The following is a 26,833-nucleotide window of genomic DNA, read 5'->3' as shown; positions in this document are numbered from 1 at the left end:
GAAATAGATATGAGCTGAGCTTTGGAAAGCATCCTGTTGAAGCAATGCAACAAACTAAATGTGTTAAAAGTGCTGGTTAAAACGATTGTGGTAAATTCCTTAATTAAGAATAGTTATTTTGAACCTCTAGTTTGGAAATATTGGAGAATGTAAGTGCCAGAGCCATAGCACTGGCATTTTTAACCATAAATTTAAGAGATAGGAAAGTATTTTGAGTTGCCAGGAGCTCTCTGTCTGATCCTCGGAGTGTTTTTCAGTAGCAGCCACATTCCATTTGTATAAACGACTTGGAATTACATAACACTTTATTGCAAAATACTGGGTAAAATGTAAGTCTGAGATGAGTGAGCTGGGTATGTTACTGTGCCAGCTGTCCTTATTCTCCAGGGGAAATAATTTTATTTTTGTTTTACTTCATTCAGTGGAAAGAAGTTCCTCTCGTCTATTGCACTGTGTTGCTTTGGCCATTCTGCTGTTAACTGGAATAATTCATAGAATCGTTTCAGTCGGAAGGGACCCTAAAGGGCCATCTAGTCCAACTCCCCTGCAATGACCAGGGACGTTTACAGCTTCTATTGCTCCATCTGAAAAACAAAGCGTGGTTTGCACTGCTGACAGCTTTTGCAAACTGAGTTCTCCTGAAGGTTGGGGCAGAATGGAAGGTTTTACCCAATCTGATGGATGTGCTCTGGAATTGCTCTGAGCTATTATTTCAAGCTCTGTGCTTTCCTTTTACTGAAGGAATGACTTTCTACACTTGCTCAAGGAAATTTATGTGGAAATACAAAGCTTGGCACAAACTTAAAGTACACAGGCTCAAGGTACTCAGTGCATATATGAAGGTATCCAAGAAATCCTGCTTGAACGGTTGTAGGTTTCCTACTTTTGGTGCAGAAATTGACTGATACAAAGCCCATTGGTGTTAAAATCGCATTGGTCTCTGGAATTTGGATGAGTCACTGGTGTTCAGCTGCTGGTGTGTGCTGCATATTCTGTAGCCCTTGAGGTAGCCAAGGAGAGACTTAGAGTGGTGCAGGAGGTGTTCCCATCTTTTTCTTTAAGACTATATTTTGTTCTTCAGAATCATAGAATGGCTTAGTTTGGAAGGGACCTTGAATTTCCTTGAGCTCTGGGTCATCAGCATTCTTATTTAGCTTGGGTTTTCTGCTTTTTCTGCTGTTTTTGTTTGTCTTCAAAGATGTTGCTGAAGTCCTGAATGACTATATGGACCTTCTGGCAAACTGTGAAATGAGCATAATAGATCCAGGGTGCACCTTGCTGTTTCTATTAAGAAATTGCTTTAAAAATTATGTGAGCTTTGGTGATGAAGATCCTGCAGCAGATTTAGGTTTTGAAACATGAAGCATTAATGGCAGAGGTGGAAGAAAGCCACTAAAGTATTAAGCAACTTTCTGGGATCAGAGGAGGATAGAACAACAATAAACACAGTGCTGGAACTCACCAGTGCTGGAGCCCTATCCTGACCCTTTGCCTCAGTGCTTGGCCAGATCTAGAGACTACTGAAATCCATTTAGCACCTTGTATGCTGTCCTTGTCACAGTGCTGGCTCTTGTACTGCTTGGTTACCAGAGTATCTTTAATCTGTGTGTGCACTTTCATGCTTTCATTAAGCCTTCACTGTTGCTTCCTAAACTGTGTGAGTGCTCCTCTTGGAAGTAATTATAGAATTACAGAGTCATTTGAGTTGGAAAAGACCTTAAAGGCCATCTGGTTGAACTCCTTTGCATTGAACAGGGGGACACCCACAGCTTGATCAGATGCTTGAAACCCCATCCAGACTGACCTTGAGTGTCTCCAGGGATGGGCATCCACCACTTCTCCATGGGCAACTTGAAAGGTTTATAGCAGTATTGCACACACAAACACCCAACTTGATATTCTGAGCTGCCTGGCAGCAGGTTCGGTGAAGGATTTGTGATCACAGGAGTTAAGACTGGATTAATCCATTTCCCTTTGACTATGATTGTAAAAATAATTAATAATGTGGGTATGGGGTGTTGCAGCTCAAGCTCTAAGATATTTAGAGTACAGTTATCTGATATTTGCGACTTTGATAATACGCAGGATGTAGTAATGCAGAGTACTGGGCATTCCTCCTAATCATACCAAGATGATCTTAGATGATCTTAGATTACCTATTATTTTAGAGGTCTTTTCCAACCTTAATGATTCTGTGATTCTGTAATTCTATTCCTTAGTACAAATGGTAGGTGGGAGCTGCACTCTGTGCTTTACTGTTTGATATCAGAATAACTAAAGAATCATAGAATGGTCTGTGGTTGCTTGTTTCTTTGTCATGTGCCCCTGTCAATCAGGTAAAGATGAACATTCTCAGATTGTGTTTGGGCATGGAGACTTGCACTACTCTGAAGTGGACCTTTATAAACTCTGTAATTCTTTACAATAGCTTAGTGAGTTGTCTCATATGAGGTTCAGCTCAAGACAGAAGTGTTTGCGTCACCTCACTAACATCTACATGCTATCTGGTTTTCCCAGAATTGCTCCTGAAATATTTGGAAAGGCAGAGGACTCTTTGGCTCACGTGTGTTATTTTTTTCAAGTGCTCAATGAAACAATGCTGCAAAACTTCTTGGGTCAATGCCACCTCTGACAGCTAGGAGACATCTTGGAGTTGGTCCAAAAGTAGAAGTTGAAGGAGAATTTGGATCAACTTCAGTCTGAATCAGGTGTCTGTATGTACTTCTGCCTGCTACAGTGCTTGTAACTACTGTGAAAGCTCTGTCAAAGAGTTTGGGTTTGGAACTAGATGAAGTGAGTTTGAATTGGGTCATCTTTGAGGTCTCTTCCAACCCAAGCCATTCTATGAGTTTGTGGCCTTGGCTCTATTTTCACCTATGTTGTGAATTAAAAATACCACTGTGGGTTTGCTGAGAAGGTGCAGTAGGAGAAATAGAAGTAAGGAGTTTAAAAAGTATAGGAAAGACAAACTAAGTTTGTGTCACTACAGCTCTGGGTTATAGTGCATGGGTAGGAGAAAGGCACCTGCTGGGCCAGCACGTGGCACCTTGCCCCTGGAAACACTGAGCCATGTGGAGTGTCTCTGCCTTGGATTGAATTTAGATATACCAAATCCCAGCGCAGTTGACCACAAAATGTATCATTCTCTTGTTAAAGGCATAATGGCTTACTTATTCTTAATTTCCACTTATTGGGCTTTTCTCCAGCAAGAGGATTTGGCATTCTCAGTAAAAGCCTTTACGTAAATTGCAAGTTTACACCATCAACCTTTCAGCCTTGCAGCATTGGCTTGCGGATCATCATCTTTTTTTTTCTTGGGAATATGGAGACATAACCTTAAATTTCTTTCATTGCCTTGCAGTTCGGCTTTAGAAATATTTCTCCTGTTTAGAATTCTTGGCATGCCTAAGGAGGGGCTGCATAAGTGACGTGGTCTGAAATATCTTTGAGAAAATGTTTTTTTTTTTATCAAAATATTTCTTCTAAATACAGACCTTGGTGTCTTGTATGCATTGAGACCTTGGACTGAGTCAACAGAGAAATGAACTGCACAAGGACTGCAAATTGTTCACCTGCAGATGGAAAATGTTTTGTGCTAAAAGAAAGGACCTATGGTCAACAGAAGTGTAAGCCTTTATTTTGGGACCCATTTTTAATCTTGCCCTGATAAACATGTAGAATAACTGTACATTATTACAATTATCCCACTTTGGTGCTTTTGTAACTGAAAGGAGAAACCATCCTCCACTCGTGGGGTTTTGATCGTCGCAATGATACGGAGCTTCCTTATAGCAGAGAGAACCTTCTGTGCTCTTGAGCTTCAGGTCATTTCTCTTCGGTGTCATTAGATGAGTAGGAAGGCTCCCACTGCCCAAACCATTTAAATAAAGCAGAATGAAGTAACAAACGCAGACAAGCAAACAGGGTGTGCTGCTGACTGGCACATTACAGAATAGAGCAATTGGTTTTTAAGCTTCATTCTGGCAAGCGCTGTTTCAAAAAAATGCATGACTTCAGAACCATGGAAAATGGCAAGAGTTATAAATGATGACCCACATACCATATGTGCTCTGTGGCTGGATCTCATTCTCAGGTGCTTTGCAGTAATAGTAATTTTAACTGATGGTTAGATTTTGTTCAGTGGTTTGCAACGAAATAAGAGGAATAATCGCATTTTTCTAGGCTAGTGTTGCTGGTCTAAAGCAACCTACATTTCAATGAAGGATGTAGTAAGTGGTTTATGAACTCTTGACTTTATTGTCTTTCAGAGGCTGATGCAACCATTGCAATAATGTCAAGTGTTTATTTTGTGCCTTACCACGTCGAGACAATAAATATCCATTTTCAAGCCTTTTCTCAATGATGGTTTGGCACTGATGGGACTGGGGTGTCATATTCAAGTTCTTAGAGTTATTCCATGCATTTCAGAGGGATTTGCATCTGGGTTTGAGCTTTGAGTGTCTCAATTCTGCCAGTATACAAACCAGTGCAATTTGGATGCAGCTGAGTTTTTTGTTTGATGGCAAATCCTAATGTAGATCATTCATCATCTGTTACAAGACATCAGTTTTCTCACTGCCTGTGTGCTTTAATTTATTAAGACCAAAGAAACATTGAGCCATTTGAGTTGGCAGAGTCCTTAAAGGTCATTGACTCCCCTGCAATGAACAGAGACATTTATTTGGCCCTCTCTGATACACATGAGGTTGGAGAACAAGTAATGATTTCAAGTCTTGGTCTGATGAAAAGATTTTGTGTCTCTTCCCTGAAGATCCAAGAAACACAGAGACATTAGCACTTTCTTGTGATTGAGTCTCCTATGCAAGCTGTTACAATCACAGAAAGAAAACAGAGTGTCTGCAAGGTTTTATTATTTATTTTATTTTATTTATTATTTTTTTATTCTCTTTTCTGTAAAGAGAACCAGTATTGTTCACTCTTTATCTAGATGGAGCATATGTGCAAGGCTCCCCATTTCACACGCCCATCTAAGGCTGCCTTTGGACTTACAGAGTCATACAAAGAAAAAATGACTTCAGGTATCATGGAGCAAGTGGGTCGGGTGAAGAGTTATACTGGATGGCTGTAAATAAGAACCAGGTGTGGGGAGAAGAAAGAAGGAAATTTATGTAAACTGTACAATTTGGTTTGCACGCTTGCAGTATTTCTAGGAAGTGAAGTAATGGTTTTTGCAGCTCAGCAGGAGTTGCCTGTGCCAGGTGTGTAGAACTTGGTTGAATCTATTTGTGGGTATTCATTTAGATTCTCAGCCCTAAGGTAGAGAAGAGTTGGATCAGATGCCTTTTCTTTCTGTGAAGTGAAAAAACATATTCTCAAATAATCATATCTCTCTTCTCAGGCTGCAGATCAATGAGTTTTTGAGTTTTCTGTTAAAACTGGGTTTGTTTTTCCCCTATAAATATTTTTAATTGTAGTCAATGAATAGAAATAAGTGATGACACATTTATTTTCCATTTCTAGAAATGATTTTTTTCCCCAATATTAATATTCCAATATTCATACAAATGTCCATGCCAGAAGGTGCATTTAGTGCTGGAAGATTCTAGTTAATCTCACTTTTTCCTGGTTCTTACAACATGAAGAATAATCCAATCCCATCCAAATCCATAGCTTATTTTCCTGGGGAGCAGCATTAGTTTGTGTTTTGCCTTGAACTGAGCTATGACGGAATGGGAAACAACAGCCAAGATGTGGACTGAAGGTATTTTACTTTTCATGGTTTCTAGCACAGTGGAAATGCTAGAGAGGCTTAGGAATCTGTTCCTCCAACTGCATTTCATTCCCAAAATGAGCAAAAAGCTCTGCACAATGCTATGGCAAATGAGTTGGTTGAATTCATATAACAGACAGTGCAAGGAGACAGACATTGCTAACACAGGGTTTATTTGTTTAAGGCTGTGCTAAAGGTCTAACGTCACTGCCACATGTTATTGTGATAGTCTCAAATAGTTGCATGAAGCATAAATTACCCTTGCTTTTCAAAGTTAAGTAGGAAATGTAATTTACATTTTAATATCTTTTAAAAGGAAGAATAGAAATAACTCACTGAGCAATGCATAACAAAGCACTAGGCTTGGAAAACTACAACAGCAGCAATTAAATATGTCCTGTAATCATTATTTCCCATAGATCAGGAAGTGTCCTGCATCACTGGAATGAAATATATCATTTTGTGGAACATTTGGCCCGCAAGTTCATAAGGTAAGAGGTACTAATTTGTAGATAACTGAGAGAGGAGGGGTGTCAAGGAATACATTCTGATTTCCCCTTGGGAAACTCACCTACTGGATCTTCTTAATGTATTTCTCAGATCATCCCACTAATTGCTTTGGAATTGTTCCTGAACTTCCCCCTGTTCCTGTCCTGTAGGACACAGGAGCAGATAACCTAAATGGATCCTTCTCTCCAGCCTGAACTTCTATGGACCAAATTGTACTTTTGCAGGCAGGGATTTCTCATCATTTCTGAGCTGCTTGATTACTACATATTCCTCATGGTATTCTTTGGCTAGAGCTGCCCAGGGCAAAGCCCCATTTGCTGCTCAGTCCTGTCTTGTTGAGTTATAATCTTGATAGCAATAAGAGCACTTTGAGTTTGTTATTACACATACATTAAGCTGTGGTCTGAACCACTGAAATCACTTCTGCTGCCTCTTTTTCTCCAGCCCTCAGCTGAGGATGTCCTTCATTGTTTTTTCAACCAGAGGAACAATTCTGATGAGATTAACAGAAGACAGGTAAGATGTTTAAAACTCCTTCTACATCTTCCTTCACTTTCCTTGCTCAGTGATCTCCAGCTCACAATCAACAAGACGGTGACATCTTTGTTCTTCTCAAATGAATTAAATCACCTGTCCATTTCACATATGACACTCATTCTCCTAAGATGCCCTAAGGTCTCTTAAAGCAGTTGTCTTCTGAGTTTTAGCTTCTAAATGTCTTTCTTTCCACAGCTGAGCTTTAAAGCCAGATAGTGCTCTACCTGGGAGTCTGCTTTCCAGACATTTTCAGTCTGTTGTCAAAAAAACAAGGCCTCATTGCCTTTGAAACTTCTGTAGGGAGTTTTTTTCTGCAAACAAATAAGTGAAATTCCCTTCCCATAAAAACAAACTTGAAAACAGTACGTGACAGATCTCTTGATGTAGAGATGGGAATGATTTCTCAGATGCCTGAAAACAAGCAAAGTGTTTAGGATGGATTGCAAGAGTGTGTATTTTTGGCAGTGACAGTTTGATTGTCATGTTTCTGAAGCATGTTCTTGTGGCTCCCTTGCAGATCCCCAAATTAATCCCAGTAAAATCTATGGGATTGATATGTTTTTTTTCACTTTGCCTTCAAGAGCTGGATGGGGTCCTTTAATCACTATTGCTTCCTCTGTTAGCTTCATTGCCACGTGGAGCAAAGATATATGTAACATATGTGAAGGCTGTATAAGTCAGCATGTGTTTTACATATTGGATGTCTGTGAAATTGCATACCAGAGCAGCTACTATAGAGAAATGAATAGGAAACTGGCCACTTTCCTAAAGAGCAGTCTACACACATACCAACCTTGAAAAAGGTCATTAAAGCCAGCCAGCCTAAACGTCTCTTGCTATTTACCACAACAATAAGTAAAAAGAGAATTAGCCATGTGTAAGTTGGTGCCAGAGAAAACCTGCGCCTGCCTCTGTCGGTCTCTCACCCTGGGAGCATACCCTGTTGCAGAGATCTCTGGTCTCTTAAGGCTTTAAGCTCTGAGGCTTGCTATGTATGTTTCCCATGTGGAAGTGTATTTCATATTTATGCAGCTGTCCTAGAAATGTTGACTGGGAACAGGATATTGATATGGTATTAGTCAAAAGCCAGCTGAATTGGAGAGCTGCTGGCTTTTTATCAGAGGTCTGAAGAACAAGGGGTGGGCTTCCTTCCAGACCTTCAGCCAACACAGACATTTTAGTAGGGAAGTTGGAAAAGTGGTAAAACTTTCTCCATCTTCCCCATGGTTCCATGTGGTCTATCAGCATGAAGAAGCCTGGAGAAGTGGAGTCACTATCCATAGCAGTTTTCAAGAAGAGGGTCGATGTGATTCTGAGGGACATAGTGGGCATGGTGGGGATAGATTGATAGTTGGACTCAACTATCTTAGTGGTCTTTTCCAAACTCAGTGATTCTATGGTGATGATGATGATAGTCCAACCATCAGTACATCCCCATTAAACCTGTCACTCAGTGTCACATCTACATATTTCTGGAACACCTCCATGGACAGTGACTCCACCACCTCCATGAGCAGCCTGTTCCAATGCTTGACCACTCTTTTAGAGAATAAATTTTTCCTAATATCCAATCTGAACCTTCCCTGGCACAACTTAATGTCATTCCTTCTCATCCTCTCACTGTTACTGGGGAGAAGAGGCCAACCCCCATCTCACTATCACCTCCCTTCAGGGAGTTGTAGAAAGTAATAAGGTCTCCCCTGAGCCTTCTCTTCTCCAGACTAAACAATCCCACATCCCTCAGCCACTACCCACACAGAAATACAGCCATCCAATTGGACCTTATGGCTTTTTGATTAATTTGCACAGTCAAACCAGCAAACACAGGTGAGGAATATAAGCCATGTGCAAGTCAGCTGCTCTACTTCTGCAACAGAGGTTTGACCAGGGCTGCACAGGGAATATCTATTTGGAGAGAAATGTGAATGGAGAAGTGGCTGTCATGGCTTTGTCTGGGCTGTGGGAATACCCATAAAGAGCACATCTGCTCTATTTTCTACATCCTTAGAAAGGTATCCAGACATTACCTTAGTCTACACATACACTGAGTTAGCTCTTTTTTCCCATCTCGATCTGATTTCAGCCATGCATGTCTTCACCAGGCTATCAAGTCCTGATACATTTGATCTTGGATGTAACAATTCATCTGCATTCGTTTCAGAGAACAGATACGTCAGGGTCTAGAAGAGCTTCAGAAAGTCCTTCCAGGAGGTGACACGTACATGCATGAAGGATTTGAAAGGGTAACTAGATGCATGTTAGAGTGTATTTAAACTGTGTCTGGGTTGTTAGAGTTGGTTGGGATCTGAGGCCGTGGCCATAACCTGTTCACTGTCATGGACAAACAATGCTACTAAAAAGTTATTGCCCGTTCCAGACCTCTCCTATGTATTTTACACAGTCAGGAGTTTGTCTAAATCTTTTCTAGGGGAAATCCTGAACTCCTTCCCGTTCTGTACTACATGTGCATTTGAGGATTAGGGAACTGTTTATTGAAAAATGCATTGAACACACCTCAAAAATGGAGGTGACAAAAACAGTAACAACCAAATTTTAAAACTGAGTATTTTTCTGCCAGCTTTTTACTTCTTAATTTTGGAACCTTGAAGCATTTGTCCTTCAGCCTTGCAAAATACGCCTGTGTGTAGTTATGGCAAGAGATAGAAGCATGTGAATATCTCTTTGCAGTTGGTTTGTTTCCAATTGGAGTAGTTGACCTACAAGTGCTGAAGAGTATATATCAATGGACATAGGATGTTTCTAAAGTAGGAAGGTGAATGTAATTTCCAGATGGAGTAGTGGGAGATGATGGTTGGCCAGCGGTCTTAGGGTTTCTTTGAGTTAATGCTTTAGAAAAGCCATGCAGTGAAAGCCACAGGCAAGAAACTTGTTCTGTGAAGCCAGTAAGAGGTCATCTGTAGGCTACAATCATAACATCCTTGCTGCTGTCTTCTCTCTCTTTCTGGTACATGTGTAGATGCCCACAGGATTATTATTTATTGCTAATAATCTTCTGATTTAATTTCAGGCAAGTGAACAGATTTACTATGAAAATGTTCATGGTGAGAGATTTTCCTGATCCATTAAATGTTTTTCCTTCTTTACTGATACCCTTAATTGATTTGAAATGCAGCTTTGCTGCAAGAAAGGTAGTGGGTGGCTCCTGTTCTTACAGGCATGCAATGCTCTTCAGGGTAGTTGCTTCTGAAGGGGAAAAAAAAGAACAGATAGAACTTTAAGGGTCCAGACTGGAATAAGTGCTTTTCAGGCCAAAAGTGAGAAGCCTGACTGACTGAAGGTACCTACTGGTGTTAAAACTATCTGGTACATAATGTTTTTTTTGCTTGAGGACTCAGGTAACCAATTCTTCTTCCTTTTGAAACATGAGTACATGGAGATACTGTTCAGTAAATGTATTTTTCAACAAGAAATTAGTACATGTAATAGTAAGTGGCGTCGCTTCCAAAATATTTCTCCTTTCTTCCTGGTAATTAACATAAAATCTTTCTGCACTGGAAAACACAAAGTGGAAATAAAACATTCTTCTTGGAAATTGAAAGACAGGAGACCTGATGTTTGAGTACAAAACCAGTGCTAGCATTTTTACAAGACCATTCATGAACGCAACAAAGCTTTGGGACTGAGCTGTAAAATCCAACTGCAGCAGAAGGGAATAAATGCCTACAGTAATTACACTGGGGATTGATAATGTTTTTACATGCTTCTATTACACATTGCACGTAAACAGTGCCACACAAAAACAGGTTGAAGAAGCAGTGTACAACTGGGTCCTCAAGCCAATGTTGGCCCATCTACTTTTGCTTTACGAGTGCTGTGCCATCAGCTTTCCATAACAGTGTGCAAGTTTTATCTACAGAGCTCCTACAGACCTGTAGTAAGTCTGCTGCCAGAAATATGATTGAATTCTATTTGTCTGGTCCTGAAAATTAATATAAACTTGTAAAACCTGAGTTATAATCAATTCAAGGAGAAGACAGCTGTGTTTAATCATGATGCTGAAATATGCTACAAAGAGAGGCTGAAGAATATAGCTCGTTTTCCTACAAAATCTATTTAAATCCCAATTCAGCTTTTCATCACAAGCTGAAACTCTCTGCATTTCTTGAATTTACAGCATTAATAAAATCAGAAATTAATAGCTCGGAACACTTTGCTTAATTTTTCTTGCTGCCTAATGTACTGGTCTGAAATACTGAAATAGCTATGAGAGAATTTCTGTTAAAAATCATTGGCACCTCAAAGGAGTATGGTCTAAAACTGGTGTTGTAGGCAGGTGCCCAAATGGAAAGAGAGTGCAGAAATTCATGTCTTCTGAAAACTGGTTGGCTGAAAGGAATAAGGGCATGGGATTAATGCTAACCATTTCCAATTTAGCAGCTCATTAGTAACATGTTTTCTATGTTAATTTAACAAATGTTACTCAAAACATGGGACTAAAGAACTCCATGTATTTAGGTTACAGAACTGCAAGTGTCATCATTGCACTGACAGATGGAGAACTCCATGAAGACCTATTTTTCTACTCTGAGAGGGAGGTAAGTCTCGTACATTTTTAGCCACAGAGAGAGCAAAATGTCTAGTTCTGCTGCTTCAAAGGCAAAATATAGAATAAAACCATTTATCCTAGGGACAAAACTTTAATTGAATCTTATAACAGAATCGTAGAATGGCTTGAGATGGTAGGGACCTCAAAGGTCATCGACTTCCAACCTCCCTGCTATGAGCAGCATTGCCAACCTCTGTGTTCTTCAGACATGAATCTTAGAGATAAACATTAACAGCAGCAGTATTTCTGACTCATTAAACCTGAGTCAGTTCATAGAAAATAAGTTTTTTTAACAACTTCCAGTGAAAAAAAAGTTTAGAGGTAGAAATAATCCACAGCTGAAAAGTTTCGGCATTTATTAAAATGATTTGAGAAATCCCTCAATCCTGAACAAATGTCTCCATTTCCAAGTTTCAAGCATGGATGCTGAACACCATCCTTAAGTTAACATACTGTCCCAAATATTGGATGCTCAGTAGTTGAACTTGACAGATTTTCTCTATAATGTTCCTATTGAAAACTTCAGTCAAGGCAAGATGACTTGAACTTGGAAAATGGCATAATTACATCAATTTGCTATGGACAGATCTTTTCCTCTCAATCTATCCCAGGTGGAATTTTAAATCCAGCAACAAAAAGAAGGGTTATGTTGTAGATGAAAAACAATATTGCTGAAGCACAAATGTAAGGAATGTAAGGCTTTTCTTTCTAATTGTTCATCTCCTTTTCTTCCCTTCTGAAATCAAAAATATACAAGAAAAACATGTTTGTTTTTAGAGATGAACGAGCAACTTGAGAGGTCAGTAGTGCTACATTTATTTTGGTTTGGGAAGGAGCAGTTACTGAGCTAACAGAACTGAGACCTTGATGTCAGATGATACACTGAGTTGCTTCAGTTCTTTGCCTTTAAGCTCCTTTGTGTAAAGGTAGAATGATGCTTTCCTTGTAAAGCTCTTTGCTGTCTAGCAGACTGAACTATGTCAGCATTGTACTACTCAAACAGTCAGGTATTTCTTTTCCAGTGAATATCATTAAATGACTTCATTCACATTTACACAAGGAAGAGCATTTAGAACTGTTGCTTTTTGAACATTAAGTGCACCTTCGTCTACAGGCCTGAAAAAAAAAGAAATATATGTTCTCCCTTGAATGCTTTGAAATCATAAAATGGCTTGGGTTGGAAGGGGCCCCATGGATCATCACGTTCCAACCCCCCAGGAACAGATACAAAAATATTTACGCTGTCTGGAGGTAAAAACTGAAAAATTTTGGGCTTCTATTACACTGGTGTGTGTCCTAAATAATGCAAAGAAAAAATATTTAGTCTGTCATGAGTGTGTTTGATAAACAACCGTAAGAAAGTAGGAGTAGATAGGAAGGTGTTGGAAATATCCAAATAATTTTGTCAGGACGGTATCTCTGATAAAAGCAGATTTTATTCGCCATTGCAATGGCGGGCGTCCTGCAAGCAGGAGCACCTATGGACACAACATGACAGCCTTTATACCCTGTTTTCTCCCCCTTGTCTCCCCCCTCTTCCCTGTTTCCCCACTGGCTGGGTACTCCAGGTTCACAATCTTATCAGAGGATTTATATTTGTTATTTACTTGTTAATTTTTGTGTTATCTGGTGTCAGTCACTGTTGTTTCCAAGATGTCTCAGTGCTCTTCTTGTGGTACTGATGTGGTGATTTGCTTCCAAGTCTTCTTTAAACAAGGAGCACCGGGGCGGGGGATGATGCCAGGCCTTCCCATGTCTCTTCAGGCGCTTCCTCAGGCATCCATCACTTGTTCTCTGGTTTGATCTAGTGCAGGGTATTCTTGCAGTGTGTATGACAAAATATACATACATACACCTATATACACCTATATACAGAGCGTGCGTCCCTGGGAAGGGTTATCTAGATGATAAGTGACGTAAACTATCAGAGATCTTCCCCAGGTTAAGCAGAAAGACTCCCAAAAAGAACTATGACAGCGGAGATCATGAAATAAAAATATATATATTATCCAATTCTAATGCAGAAACAACATTTGATTCCCACAAAGGTGAGATAATTAGGTTTAAAAAGAAACACAAAATATGCTGGGCTTAGTTTTACTAGGCAAAGAGCATCCTAATAGCAGATAAAATCTGTTTATGCAGAATCAGGGAGAAAAGCTCTTTATTGGGCAAGACCTCGTTGTTCTTTTTATGGAGAAAGCCTAAATTCACAAGTAAGGTCTTTAGGAAACCTACATCCATTTATGTTCACATCATCCCTCCTTTCCTTATTCCAGGCCAATCGGTCAAGAGAGCTGGGAGCAACAGTATATTGTGTTGGTGTGAAAGACTTCAATGAAACCCAGGTAAACAAGTGCTCATTGTGTCTGCTGGGGTATTTGGCAAAGGCATTTGGCACAGGCACAAAATCCAGACTTTCTGTCTCTTTCCTCACTCTGCTGACTGCTTGACAGTCTGAAGTGTCTACCTGAAGTGCATTGGTCATGATGCTGATTTTAAGCCCCTTCTGCCTTCACCTCCTTCTGCAGAGAAGTATTCCTCTGCCCATGTGCCACAATGATTGCTGTGGAAAAGCAGGGAAAAGGCAGAGGAATAACAAATCCATCTGGTCTAAGCTGTAGACAGAAGGTTGTGTGGACTTTGCTTTTTAATGTGTAGTTCTGTGAAAGAAAAGTGTAAAAAAAAAAAAAAAAAAAAAAAGAAGTATATGTCAATATCTCATTTTTATGGAAAAAAAATAATCACCTTCGTTAGTGACTCTAATATTTTACTGTCTTTTCCTATTAACTCAACAGAAAGACTTCTAAATTTCATGAAATTTACTGTGTCCGTGAATTATATTTCACATGTAACATTAACTACAAATGGTCCAATCTCTGTCCTGACAGGAAAAGCAATCCATTAACAATCCATGCAGAGCATTTATGGTAGTTGTTTTTTTTTTCACTTGCAAGTGAACGAGTCTTAAGAACTAACTCTTCATGTGCTGCCTGATGACTAATTGATCTCATTCTTTGCATTTCTGTTTTATTTACTTACACTGCGCTGTCAGCTGGCGAGAATTGCTGACAGTAAAGATCATGTCTTTCCTGTGAATGATGGTTTTGAAGCCCTGCAGGGAATTATTGATTCTGTAAGTATTTTTAATCATATATTTGCATGTATATGTGTTAGAATTTGTTACCTGATAGTTAAAGATTTAGTCTTCCTGTGTTCACAAGGATCCGCTGCCTGTGAGTAAATCACTTAAATGCTGTGTCCAAAGAAATCTTAATTGGTGCTAATATTGCTACTTCAAGATTGAGTTTTTATAAACAATTCAGAACAGAGGAAGCATTGAGTCCAGCCTTCCAGTACCTAAAGGGAGCCTACAAATGGGAGGGGAGTCAACTCTTTATAAGGGTAGATAATGGCAGGACAAGGGGAAATGGTTTTAAGTTGAGGGAAGGGAGATTGAGATTGGACGTCAGGGGGAAGTTCTTTACAGAGAGAGTGGTGAGGTGCTGGAACAGCTGCCCAGAGAGGCTGTGGATGCCCCGTCCATCCCTGGAGGTGTTCAAGGCCAGGTTGGATGGGGCCCTGGGCAGCCTGGGCTGGTATTAAATGTGGAGGTTGGTGGCCCTGCATGCAGCAGGGGGTTTTTGGAGCTTGAGGTCCCTTCCAACCCTGGCCATTCTGTGATTCTATGAATCTTCACATGTTTTGCTTCTTAATATGACATACCAGATTTAATTTACAATGCACTTTGGGACAATTTGTAAAATGGTGGCCACGGAGTCAGTCAGCAGAGATATATGCACACTCTATATGGGAGATTAGAGCACTTTTTGGGCTCTGTATTCCAGTTTGATTGGCATATTTTCTATCTTGATAGGTGGATGAGGCACTGCTCACCTGCACAGAATGAGGGAAAGGATCTTGCTCTCTGAGCAAAATCCTGAAAACTCTCCTTTCTACACTTGGCCTCCCAATGTGTTTTATTTTTCCCCCAGACTCATGTTTCCCAGTTCAGATTGATCAACTGCTGGCATTTCCTTTGGGGCCTGGGCAAAGAGTGTAAGAGCTGGTGCACACAAATGGCTGGAGGGTTAGCAGTTCACTGGCAAAGAGAGAGGCAGCCTGGATTGACTCCGTTCCAATTCCTTGTGTATAAGTCATGCAAATAGCTCTGTGGTCTCTACTGGCAAAGAGTAGAGCCTCATAAGACATCTCTATTTCTAGTTCCTAAGATGCTAATTGGCCTTATTCTTTCCTACCTACGACCAGGGCCTCCCTTGCCTGATCAGGAAAAGCAAGACCTTATGTTTTCAGATCACTCTCATAGTATTTCATTTCCTTTGCTCATAAACGTTTTAATTGTATTGCTTCCCACAGCTACAAAGTAAGATGGGAAATCCTTTTAGGGACATGTGTTTTGTTCATTTTGGTACAGACTTTCTTAGTTGATATAACACAGATGTAATTTATAACTTTCTACTTGAATCTGGGTAGGGTAGGTTCACCAGGGGGGTCTCATATTTCTGTGTTTACGGCGGTCACACACCATTCTGACCATTCAGTACCATACAAAAAACCTGCTCCCACAGCACAGGCACTGTTTTCCCTGGTACTTTTGCATGCAGATGGGATCCCTTGTGTATTGGCTTTCCAGACACTGTCCAAGCATGGGGCTATGGCCTCAATCAGGTATTGCAAGAAAACAATAAAAAGCTCTATTTTGCTTCCCAGACCTGCATTCTCTTTGCAGCTCTTTATAATGAATTCCAGAAGCAGTCCTGACTCCCTTTTCAGTTGCGCTTAAGATAGAGGAAGGCTTCAGCCTCTAGGAACTTCAGCTGATGGGTGCAAGATTTATCAGCCCTGGAAAGGAGGGTCACAAGAAGTAATTACACAGTAGTGAGTCTGATTCCTCTGACAGTGTGGTAGCATTGTCATCTTATAAGGCAGATAGTGTCTTGCATTGAAGTTATCGCAATAGGCTGTGTAAAAAAGGAGGTCTGTGAAAGGAATGGCAAGAAGGAAATTAATCACTGTAGAAAAATAAGGAGGCTGTAGATTCTTGTTCTAGCCAGAAAACAAGCTGCCTTGGTATTTTGTGCCTGGAAAGTACCTCATTCTTAGTGTAAACATAGTATTAATGTTCATAGGTGTATGCTGAATGATGGCCTGAACCTCTGATTGATCACTTGAGGTGAGCAATGAGTCAGCCCTGGGAGCACAGGTGAAGGCAATTCTCTTGTGCTGCTGGAAGAGTGGAGCCTGGCTGCACCTCTCCTGGACCCATTTAAGAGCTGACTACCAGTAGGGAAGGATCTCTCTGGAGATCCACTCTGCTGGAGTTTCATAAGCAAGCCCAGGATATGAGTAAGCAGCCTGTCTTTTTTGCTTTGGTGTAATATCTGTGTAGCCAAGCTCTCTGGTATACCTTGTAACTTAACATCTGTACATTGGTTGGCTGTACAATAGGAAAGCCCTTTCCTATTGAAAGAGCCATGTGATTTGGAAACCATGGACTTCTTTAAACTCTCATGTAAATGCTGGCATAGCAAGGATGCTTAGCCATGTGAGAAGGGGATTGGTTAAGCTACTAGGTAGTGGCTGATGTAACAGGGGAAGGGAATATAAAGTAAGTCTGGGAGAAACTAGTGCTTGAAATTGCTCTTGAGATGCGTAGACTTGAGTTTGCTCTGGTCTGCAGTGATTTGCTATGAACTGCTCTGTGTTCCTGCTGAGGCAGCCCAACTCTTTCCTCCTCCCCCTTGTCCCAGGGAGCAAATCTTCCCTCACCTTTTGCATGTGCAGAGGTGGTGGGCTTTGAGGTCTCTCCAATAGGGCGGGAGCTGGGAGGGGTAGCACTTGATTCTGGCTCTGTGCTGGGTATGCATCTGCTGAGCAAAGCTGTTCAGGGTGGTGGGTTTGCAGATGTCTCAGAACACCCTGCCCTTGCTTTCTAGCCAGCTCGTGGGAGCCAGCAAGTCTTCAGTGAGCAGCTGCAAGGAGCCCTGCTCTGTGCTGTTAATGCAGGACTGTATCCCACTGTCTGAGCACCACCAAGCTATTTGGATTGTGCTTAAATGAACTGAAACATAAGTATTAAAAGGAGAGCTGTAGGCATTCAGTATGCTGTGGGTTTTGGTCCTTTCTCTCCTGTAAGTGCCAATGTGACTTTTTTTATTAAGCAAATGAATTACTTTTTTTTTTCTCTCACTGAGACAGTCACTAGTAAAGTTTGTTTTCCCCCTGTTTAATGGTGGGATTTTTTTTGTTTGTTTGTTTGTTTATCGGAAGTGAGGGAAGAACCTGGTAGTGAAAGCAGACACCTGATTGCTGTAAATGGAGAAACAAGCTGAAGAAACACCAGGATTTTTCATTTTCCTTTGTACTGTGTTTGTTTGGTTTGGTTTTCGTTTTTGTTTCTTTTTCATGAAAAACTTCTACAGATCATAACTTGTCAATTGAAAGCAAACAGAGCAAGTCTTAGAAGGAAAACCAGAGACTCAACTTCATCTTCTGCTCAGAGTCTTTGATAGAAGTGCTGCAGGCAGTGAAACATGAAGCAGCATGAAGTCAGGATAGGATCTGGTCATTGCTTTCTTTTGAGCATGGAACATTCTTGAGAACTTAATGTGAATGCATCATAGACCAAGTATGAGAAATGATGCTTTTCTGCACTCATCCTGAGCTAGCTGTTCACACATCACTTGCAAATATATATATACTGTGTATAGGTGTTAGGGAGAGAGGATCAGAGTTATGTGAAGGAAAGATGAAAGTCATTGTTGGTAAATGGATGGTTGGACTAGATGGTCTGGGAGGTCTTTCCCAACCTTGATGGTTCTAGGATTCTGTGATTTCACTGAGTGCATGCGTGTGTGATTGCACAGGAAACACTTCAGAAACAGGTGATTGTTTTGTAATTGACAACAGATCTTGTTATTTAACAATCCATTAGAGCTCATTAATAAGCACTTAGCTGCAGACTGGGTCATTTATGCTATGCTTCTCATTTTTATTAAATGAAAGCATTTATTGTATTTTTCATGGTTTTGTTTCCAACTTGCTTGCTTCCTTCCTCCTTCACTCTATTGCTGAAAGTCAATTAAGAGACAAAATATACATTAAAACATTTCAGTTGGAGGATGCTGAGGGTGAAGGGAGCAGAAACTAAAAGGGAATTTGGAAAAATCTGGAAAGAGTCTAAAGAGACATTTTTTTGGTGGAGGGGAAAAATAGTTGAGAAAATGTCAAGTCTAGTGGAGTTCATTAGCCTTGCCAGTCTTTCTGGGAGAAAAATTCTGTATCTTCAGAGAAGAAGAACCAGGGATGAGTAAGGGGAGAGCAGCAGAGGACTGACCCCACGTGGATGGATAGTTAGCTATGTGTGGGTACTTTGGAAGAATGTCCTTAGGGTCTTCCTTGTTGTTGTTGTTGTATTTTCCATTCCTTTCAAATTCTTCTGATGCTTTTCTGCTCAGCTCTCAGCTGTTGACTTTCTCTCTTTTTTTCCTCCTAACAGTTCCTGTGTAATCTTGTTCCTGCAAATCTTTCTCCTCACTTGTCAGGCTGCCAGCGGCTCAGATGATTCTGCTTCCCTCCGTCCCTTGGTACCCTGTCAGTCTCTACCAGCCCTTCTCTGAGTAACAAACTTTTGTGTTAAAGTTTAAAGAAATGATAACCATAGCTTCATGTAATTGATATTTGAGGCAGAGAGCCATGACTGCAGATAAAAAATAAAATAAAAATACAACAGATCATCTCTTACAGAATTTATTGTGTTGGTTGCTTCTCTTTCCTTACAGATGTTTCAATTTAACATTGGGAAAATAATTTTCATGTTGGATTTGAGTCATAATGCTTGGCTGACATTTGCTTGCCTCTCAGAGCTGACCTAAATTTTGATCAGCATTGCATCATTTAGGGGCTGCTCAGCCCAGCCCTGAACACCCACCACTCTTGGTCACTGCTGCTGCTTTCACAGGGGCTCATAAATGCTGTCACAGGTTTGCTGACTGTGTGCAGCAAAGAATTGGAGTCTTCAGAGGAAGGGGAAGGCTGCTCTTTGCAAAAAACAGCCTGAGAAATTCTAACATAGCATGGGAATAAATTGAATACAAATCTAGTGTGGTCTTCCTGACTTGCAGGTAGTCTGCCAAGGCTGATGCTGAAGTATTTATGTAAATCACTGCCTGTGAAGTGGTTGAAGGCAGTGCCAACCCTTATGAAAAAATACTGCTTCACTTAAGTTTCTTGCCGACTTAATCAAAATGGGAACGAGCCCTTTTTAAATCAAGAAAAATTATCCTATATCTTCATTTTGCAGTGTTAAACATTTAGATGACAACAAATGCTTTTTCAAGCTTTTGTATTTGTGTACCTCCAGAAAAACAATTCAACACTTCATGACATTTATTTTCTGTCTTTTAGATTTTGAAGAAATCATGTATTGAAATTCTGGCTGCAGAACCTTCCAGTATATGTGCAGGAGGTAAGTGTAAATGGAGGTGCAATCTGTTGACTCGCACTACTCCCTCTTTGTGTGGTTGTTCTAATAACATTGTGCTATGGACGCTGGTTTTAAAGTCCTGGCAAACATTTTTACGTTCTGTAGAACCCCCAGTCATTTTAGAAGAAAGCTTGAGAACCATTTTAGCATCTTCAATCTTCCGTGAGCTCCATGTTTTACATAGTGTTTCCTTACTATTTATTGAATGAGTTTTGCAGAGTAGGATGAGACCCTGATGCATTCTGTTTCTCTTTACATTCTCAAGTTGGTAGTCCACGTAAGAAAGCCAATTGCCAGTGCTGCTTTGTTTTCACTTCCATTGCAGATGCTTTAATCAGCCATCTTGCATCTCCTAATCCTGGAGTGACTATGTACATTCCTGAACATACACAGGTAGTCACATTTTTCTAAGGAATGCGAGGTACCAGGCTAAATACTCAGTAACTGTGAGGGATTTGTTTTGCATTCCAGGAACATCACCATAGTACTTTGTTTTTTGGAGCCAGTTTGGCGTAATTGACCCATAGTTCTCAGTCATGTATTTTGGATCTTGATTGACCATTTAAATGGTTCCTTTGTTTAAAAAAAAAAAAGGCTCCTAAACAAGTTTCTGTTTATCTGAGTGTGAAAGATGGCCAAGGAAATGAAGTTATATCATAAATGGTTATCATAAAATTGTTCAGGTTGGACAAGACCTTCAAGATCATAAAGTCCAACCTCAACCTAACCATACCACACTATCTCTAATAACTCACTGCTAAATCATATCCCTGACTTTACAAATAGATTGAGATTTGTCATACTTATCAAGTGACAAAACAAGATGTTTATGTAATTTCAAAAGCCAGAAGATGACTTACAATCACAATTTATAGTTAACTCTTTCTAATGTGCCTGTTAGTTGCTTATATGTCTCATCACTGCCATCCAATGTATCTTAATGAGAATTTAGGGGTAAAGTAAAACCATATCCCATGAAGCTAGCTGAGAAGAAACGTGGAGAGGATTAATGTAAACCGTCCACCTTGGAATTTTCCCAGGACGTCACAAGAGGAGCAGTGATAAGCTTGAAAAATACCAATGGTTAATTAAATGTTCAATTGAAGGTCTAATCTCTATGTTTGGACAAATACTCTATTAATAATGTTCCGACTGCTAATTGTGACAATTAGGACTTTGAGATTAATAAAAGTGACACTAAAGGAGAGTTAGCTCCACTGGGAGTCTTCTGGAGATAAATTTGGCAGGTATAGCTCTGACAGCTCATGTTTTCTTGATTTATTATTTTTTTTTCTTGTGCATATTCTTGAAGACCAGTCACAGTTTGGTTTGTTTTTTTTTTTTTTTTTTTGGATGGGGAGAGCAAGGGCTCTGCTAGCCAAGGCAACTCTTGCACTGCAGACCAGCCCTAGACACTTAGCAGCAGCACATATGCCTGAAATGCTGGTTTCCAAACGGCATGGTTTTGCATCGGGATAGAAATGCAGTGTGCGTGCTGGATCTGTTTGCTTCAGTCCCGAGCAGAGACAAGCAGAGACAGGATCTCCACGGTTAATCTGACATCATTGATACACTAGTCTTTGACTGTACGTGAACTCTTATTCCCCAGCAGTTGAGACTTCTGTGATTTCTCTTAAGTATTCATCAGCCCCCGCACAGCTCTTTTCCCTCGTTCTTCCCAAATGCTCTTGGACAACACATAATGGGCCTGGCAGGCAGCTTCCCTGGCTAGATGTGGTGGGATGATTTGCAACTTGGCTGTAAATCAGTGGGATCTGGAAGGGAGCCCAGATTCCAGAGCAAATCTGCCTTTTTTTTTTTTTTTTGACAAGTACAGTGTATGAGTCCTCAAGGGAGATGAAAGAAGATGGGGACTGTAACATGCAAGGAGAAAATTGAGAATGCAAATGCCCATTCCAACTGTTTCTTGGGATTTTAAAACTGGTTATTTCTGATGCATTGTGATTCCTTCTGTGTTGTCAGAAGAAACATTTTGTGTTTGATTGTCATTCATCAAAAGTAACACCAGCTTTTGAACGTCCCTCCTAGATAGCAGCAGGAACTGTGGGAGTTGGTTCCCTCCCCGTGGGGCGATGCAGAGGGTGAGCCCCTGGCTCTGCTGCCAGAGCATGGCAGACACTGCTTGTCCAAGTGACTATTCTTCGCCTCCCTATGGATCAGTAATCTGCTGTTTGTCTTTGCTACAGAGTCATTTCAGGTTGTTGTGAGAGGAAATGGATTTCGACATGCTCGTAACGTCGACAGAGTCCTCTGCAGCTTCAGGATCAATGACACAGTCACTCTCAGTAAGCGGTTTTGATTCTTTCCTTTTTTTTTTTTCCCTGAGTTTGCACTAGCAGGCATTTGCCTGGGAAACACTGGATTTTCAAATACTTTGGCTGTCATCATGGGATGAAGAGCTATCAAACTGCAGGAGGGAAAACCAACCTCAGCACATGGCTCCATTGGGGTGGGAGGAAGGCAGGTAGGAACTGCTAAGCTTGGCTTCATGGAGAAAGGTAATAGCACAGAATCATGGAATCATTAAGGTTGGAATAGCCCAGCTCCTGGGAAGTACTGTTTGCTGACGGAAAAATTGATAGGCACATTAAAGCCTGAGTGCCTAGTGTTTTTGTGAAGGGTACTGAGGACCACTTAATTGGAGGAGCTAATGATCCTGTTGTTCTCATCTTGCATGCTTGTAAATCCACATAGGATGTCAGACTGCGTATTTCATATCTCATACCACCAGTGACTGTAGAATTCATTTTGCCTAACATGGGATCTAGTCAGATGGTGTTTTGAAGGTAGTCCTGATTCTTTATACATAACATAAAGCAGTTTTATTTTATATTAAGAAATGCATGGGTGTGTAGAAAGGGAGTTAAAAGAGCTACAATACCACTCAGCAAAACAAAAGTCTCTAAACTTTCACGTTCAGGAGTGCCCAGCTCCCTGCAGTGGTTTGACATGGCCTTCTTTTAAGTCCTGAGTCTCCTTCAGACCAGATATCCTTTTGAGAGACTTGTCCTGTTTCTGAGCTCTAAGTGAAGACTGATTGGGTATTTCAGTGTGCAGTATTTCAATTTTAGCACAGCCTGGGGCAGTATGTGCAACCTGAGTGAGAGGGGATAAGGGTCGCATTTGGTTTATTAAATTATGCCTTTACTTTCGTTGTGGTTGCATTGAATCATTTGGAATACAACTGAAACATGGTATTTTTTTTTTCTTACAATGCGACTTTTGCTCCAAGTAACATCCTAAACAATCAAAATTATGGCTCACATTGTCAGTTGTGGTGTTTTGGTTTTTTTTAAAACTCAAAAATCTTTGAGAAACCTGAGGGCTGTAGGTGGTCTCTTAGGAAGAAGATTGTTTATCCTGCTGGTGAAATGAAAGGACTGTTGTTCTTGCTGTTTATTGCAGTCAATAAAGAGGTTTCATTTGCTAAAGGCTTCAGGGGAGGACAGCAAGCAGGTGGTACCTATGAAACTGCACCTCCTAGGAATTAAAGGGATTTGGGTCAATATGGCCTGTGACTTGCATTAACTAATGTCACAGTTTGTGGATGAGCTAAGAATAAAATGCAGTTATCAGCACTGCAACTGTAGGCATTAACTTCAAGATCACCTTTCAAAACATTTCACTGAGTCAGAAGAAGATTAAGAGCCATGTTGTCTCCTTATAATAATCTGGCATAGCATCTCAAACTTGAAAGCTGTAATGTGAGCACAGAATGCGATATGACTAACAGATAAAATTAGAGCAAGAACATTTGCTAAATCCTGAGATGAATTTCTGGCTGTAAAATGTGCAGTGGTACAGCTGGCAGTCTCAACAATATTGCCTTTAAACCATTGACCTCAGATCTCCCACTGAACTTTTTTGGGGTGTGCTTTACAATGGTTTAGCATTACTGGGGAATCTGTTTTCAGTACAGTTGGACTGAAAAACAACCACAGAAGGAGATTGAGCAGCATGTGAAGGAAAACAAAAGGCAGATGTGAGCTCAGGGGAAATGTGCTTTCTGGAGCAGGGATGAAGATGATGCTAAAAATAATAATAAAATAAGTGGGACAGCAATCTTTGTTTTGGGAGACTTTTTTTCCCTTCCCTAGCTACCTATCCAGCACCCAATTGACTTCAGTAAGAAATGTTTGGGGAGCATCCTTGCTTAAAGGGACCTGGGATTCTGGTGGATACCAAGTGGAACATAAGTCAACAGTGAGCCACTGTAGCAATAGAAAGCAAATCAGGTTCAGGGTTGCATCTGCAGGGGCATTGCTAACGTAGATAGAGGTGTGGTCATCCAATTCTGCTCCGTTCTATTCTGCTTGCTGCATTCAGTGCTGTTCCCACAGATCAAAAAAGCTGCAGGCTGACTGGACAGGGTCCAAAGGAAGGCCAAGAAGATGATCCAAGGACTGAAGAATCTGCCTTACATGGAAATACTGAAAGAATTAAATGTATTTGCCCTGGAGAAGAGGGGACCCTACCACAATATTCCAGTACTTGAAGGGCAGCTACAAGGACAAAAGAAGCTCCCTATTTGCAAGAACAAACATGGAGAAGAAAACAGAGAATGGGCACTTCAACTTCACTGGGATAGGTTCTTTCTTTACTTAAGAGACATTTCTTCACAGCAAGATCAGTCAACCACTGGTACAGCATCCCCAGAGATGTGGTGGAATCCCAGTCTTGGTTTTTATAGTATAATTTGACAGGGTGCTAGATAATCTCATCTAGGCTCCCTTTTCCCATGTAAGGTTGTAGCTGACAGTCTTTCAAGGTCCTTTCCAGTCTAGGAAGATTGTAAGAAAAAGATTGAAAGAAGAAAGCTCAGAGTCTAATGACCTGAAATATGTGGGTCTTGGCCTTTTTAATTAGAAGTTTTAAAATATGCAGTAGACAAATGTGGTCTCTGTCCCGCAGCCTAGTTCTCTTCCTCCTGGTTTATGGGCTCCTCCAGTAGCTAGAGATTTGGTGCAGATCTCCTTTTTCAGAGGTCATCCTTCTTTTCTCTCCTGTGTAAAGCCTGTTCAGCATTCTATTTGCTGCTCCACTTTTTCTCTTGTCTATAGCTTGAAAGTTCCCTCTTTACTTGAGGCTACACTGGCTTTGACCTGCCATCTGTGCTGCATCTCAATAGTTTCAAAGCTCAGCTTTCTGGCACTGATGCAAGACATTCATTCCTGGAAACACGCTGAAGTCTTCATTGAGCTGAGAATGTCATCCATCAGCTTTTCTCTATTCGGTGTGTCCCATCCATGGAGACACAAAAACATCCAGTGTTGCCAATGGGAGGAACTGCTTGCGAGGGTTACTTCACTCCCAAACACTGTGACCTGGTGCTGGTGGGGGTCAGGAAAAGACTCCTTCCTCCTTTTTTTTTTTTTTTTTTTTTGTGTGTGTGTGTGTGTGTTCTGTCTCTGTAGCTAAATAATTTTCTATAGTGTCCATCATCATCATCATTTCACAGTAGCTTTCAGGAAAGATCAACTGCTCTTGTTGCAACCAATAGGCTTTTTTCCTTGAAGCTATCTCATATCTACAAAATGGCCATGGAAAATAAGGATGAGGGCCAAATACATCCCCCACCCTTCTGAGCTGGTGTATTTATTGTGTCCTGAATCAGTGCATAGGTGAGAAGAAAACTTATTCTCCTTGGCACCACACCAAGACTTCTCTGTTCATTCTGCAGAATCCTAGAGTGCTTGGTGCAGTGACCTAGGAGCAGGAGGCCAAAACCTCCATTTCTGAGTTCAAACTGTTCCCAGATTGGAGGAATCCAACAGTTTCTCATCAGTGCTCCCAGATCCACGTCTCTCCAGGCAGAAATTTGCACAGCTTTGTTTAAGTTTAAGCTGCTCTGTGTGGGAATATATCTCAATGCTTTTGCTTTACTGCAGCTCCAGCTGGTATTCTCCCTTGCCCACTTAGATGCAAACAGTTTAACATCAGCATTAACTCAAAGGGAGTTTTATGGAAACCTTATGGGGAGCAGATGGCTCAGCTGTTTTTGTTTGCTTGAAACTTCTTGGGCTCTGATTGTATCAGGGAGGGAGGTATTTTTAAAGATAACACTAAGCCAGAAGTTCCTGAAACCTTAAATTATCCCTGATGAGATGTAGACCAGCACAGCTAGGACTTGCTGAGGTTAAGGGCATGAGCTAATAGATTTTTATTGGGATTGCTGGCAGAGAAAAATGGCAGGTGAAGAGAGCGTTGGCTTATAATGTTCATAGCTAGGGGATAGAAAAAATAATTAAAAAAGGAACATCTGTAGAAACAATAAAGAATATTTGGCTGTGCAGAGCTGTAATCAGATGCATGTTCAACAAGCAGAGTGTTTTCTGCCAGCAGCAGGTCCTAGGAGAATTGGTTTCAGACTGCACAGAGTTAAAACTAATTATCTAGTGCAGTGACTTATGACTGCTTTGTGGTGCTAAAATGTCTTTGTCTGCCCAGATTGTGCAGGATCCAGCAAAGATAGCTCTGGGCATGGAGGCAAGCTCTGTCCTAGGCAATTTAAAATTCAATGGAGGGATGAAAGATTGGTGAGGAAACAGCATGCACCACAGCAGAGATAGGACCAAACCTCTTGCATTCTAGTGAATGCTGTGGATACTTGGCCAAAACTGATTCTTTCAGATTAGACTGAGTTTTTCAGCACCTGGTAACAGAAGCAAGGAAAAAGAGACAAAGATGGTGAGAGCATGGCTTCCCCAGCTGTCACCAGAAAGGTCTATGCAGGGAGCTGTGTCCCCAAGCTGCCAAGCAAATGCCTTCTAAAAACAGTCTTCTGCTTTTGGAGCAGATTGCTAATTATACTTTTTCTTTCCTTTTTATTTTTCTGGCAGCACAGTACTTTTCTTGTGGTACCTTCCATACTTACTCTCATCTTGACCACTCTCAGAACAGGAAAGTTCTGCTCTGCACTTCTATTTCAATCTCTGGGTTCCCTGATTTCATGACACTTTAA

General features: G+C 40.7%; 1 protein-coding gene across 1 annotated transcript in view; it reads left to right on the top strand.

Moving 5' to 3' along the window:
- Nucleotides 1–26,833, top strand: part of ANTXR1 (ANTXR cell adhesion molecule 1) — a 90,451-nt gene that overhangs the window by 1,251 nt on the left and 62,367 nt on the right. The window contains exons 2-10 of the mRNA XM_085242818.1: nt 6,151–6,222; nt 6,686–6,757; nt 8,940–9,021; nt 9,807–9,840; nt 11,255–11,334; nt 13,625–13,693; nt 14,401–14,481; nt 19,773–19,833; nt 22,059–22,157. Coding sequence (XP_085098944.1) covers nt 6,151–6,222; nt 6,686–6,757; nt 8,940–9,021; nt 9,807–9,840; nt 11,255–11,334; nt 13,625–13,693; nt 14,401–14,481; nt 19,773–19,833; nt 22,059–22,157 — 650 coding nt within the window. The remainder of the gene's footprint in view (nt 1–6,150; nt 6,223–6,685; nt 6,758–8,939; nt 9,022–9,806; nt 9,841–11,254; nt 11,335–13,624; nt 13,694–14,400; nt 14,482–19,772; nt 19,834–22,058; nt 22,158–26,833) is intronic.

This window comes from Meleagris gallopavo, chromosome 24, assembly GCF_905368555.1.
Source record: "Meleagris gallopavo chromosome 24, MGAL_WU_HG_1.1, whole genome shotgun sequence".
NCBI classification, from domain to species: Eukaryota; Metazoa; Chordata; class Aves; order Galliformes; family Phasianidae; genus Meleagris; species Meleagris gallopavo.
The sequence above is the reverse complement of the archived record's forward strand: the minus strand, read 5'-3'. Positions and strand labels throughout refer to the sequence as shown.